A 687-nucleotide genomic window follows, 5' to 3' on the forward strand; every position below is an offset into this window, starting at 1 on the left:
AGGCGACTCCCTAGACTCGTTAGTGGAGTAGGCGGGGTACGGTCCGGCATATTAGATAGTACCAGGGTACGTTCCGGCAGTACCCAGGGAGACATAGACCCTGGCAGCGTTAGTCAAAAAGACGTTAAAAATAAATAAGACGCAGTGACGAAATTGTAATGTGTAATTGTATTTGTAACGTGTTATTATATGGTATACTCGATTATTATTATTTAGAGAGAAAGGGTAGAATTACACCTGATGATTGCAAAAAAAGAGAGGGCGAGAGAGAATGCAAGAAAAAGAGAGAGAGGGGGGAGAGGTAAGAGATAGATGAGAGGAGAGCGAAGACAGCCAGAGAGACAGAGAGAGAGAGGAACATATGCGACAGCTCACCAAAGGCGGCCATCTTGAATCGCGACCGTCACGCTACCTTTCGGAGCGCTGCTGCAGCGTCTGCGCTGCTCCGTGCGCGCTCCCGCCATTATCCGCCGTCTGCAACGCCTCGACGCGCTCCGGCGAGTCGATGTCCGAGTACGCATGCGCGGCGGGCGGAGAGTAAGGACTCGTGGCTTCGGACGGACTGGGAGTGACCTCGTAGTCGCTGGAGGAGGAGAACTCCTGCTGCCTGCTGTTACGCCTCGTCTGCTGTCTGTAGGTGAAACACAAGAACAGCAGTTTATAGCTCGTCTGCTGTCTGTGGGAGAA

The 687-nt window shown here is 52.3% G+C and overlaps 1 protein-coding gene across 1 annotated transcript in view; it reads right to left on the reverse strand.

Moving 5' to 3' along the window:
- Window positions 1-658: 658 nt before the first annotated feature.
- LOC106817089 (Down syndrome cell adhesion molecule-like protein 1 homolog) overlaps window positions 659-687 on the reverse strand; it is a 35,091-nt gene continuing 35,062 nt past the window's right edge. The window contains exon 13 of the mRNA XM_014821737.1: window positions 659-676. Coding sequence (XP_014677223.1) covers window positions 659-676 — 18 coding nt within the window. The remainder of the gene's footprint in view (window positions 677-687) is intronic.

Source organism: Priapulus caudatus, unplaced genomic scaffold (genome assembly GCF_000485595.1).
Source record: "Priapulus caudatus unplaced genomic scaffold, Priapulus_caudatus-5.0.1 Scaffold1592, whole genome shotgun sequence".
NCBI lineage: Eukaryota > Metazoa > Priapulida > Priapulimorpha > Priapulimorphida > Priapulidae > Priapulus > Priapulus caudatus.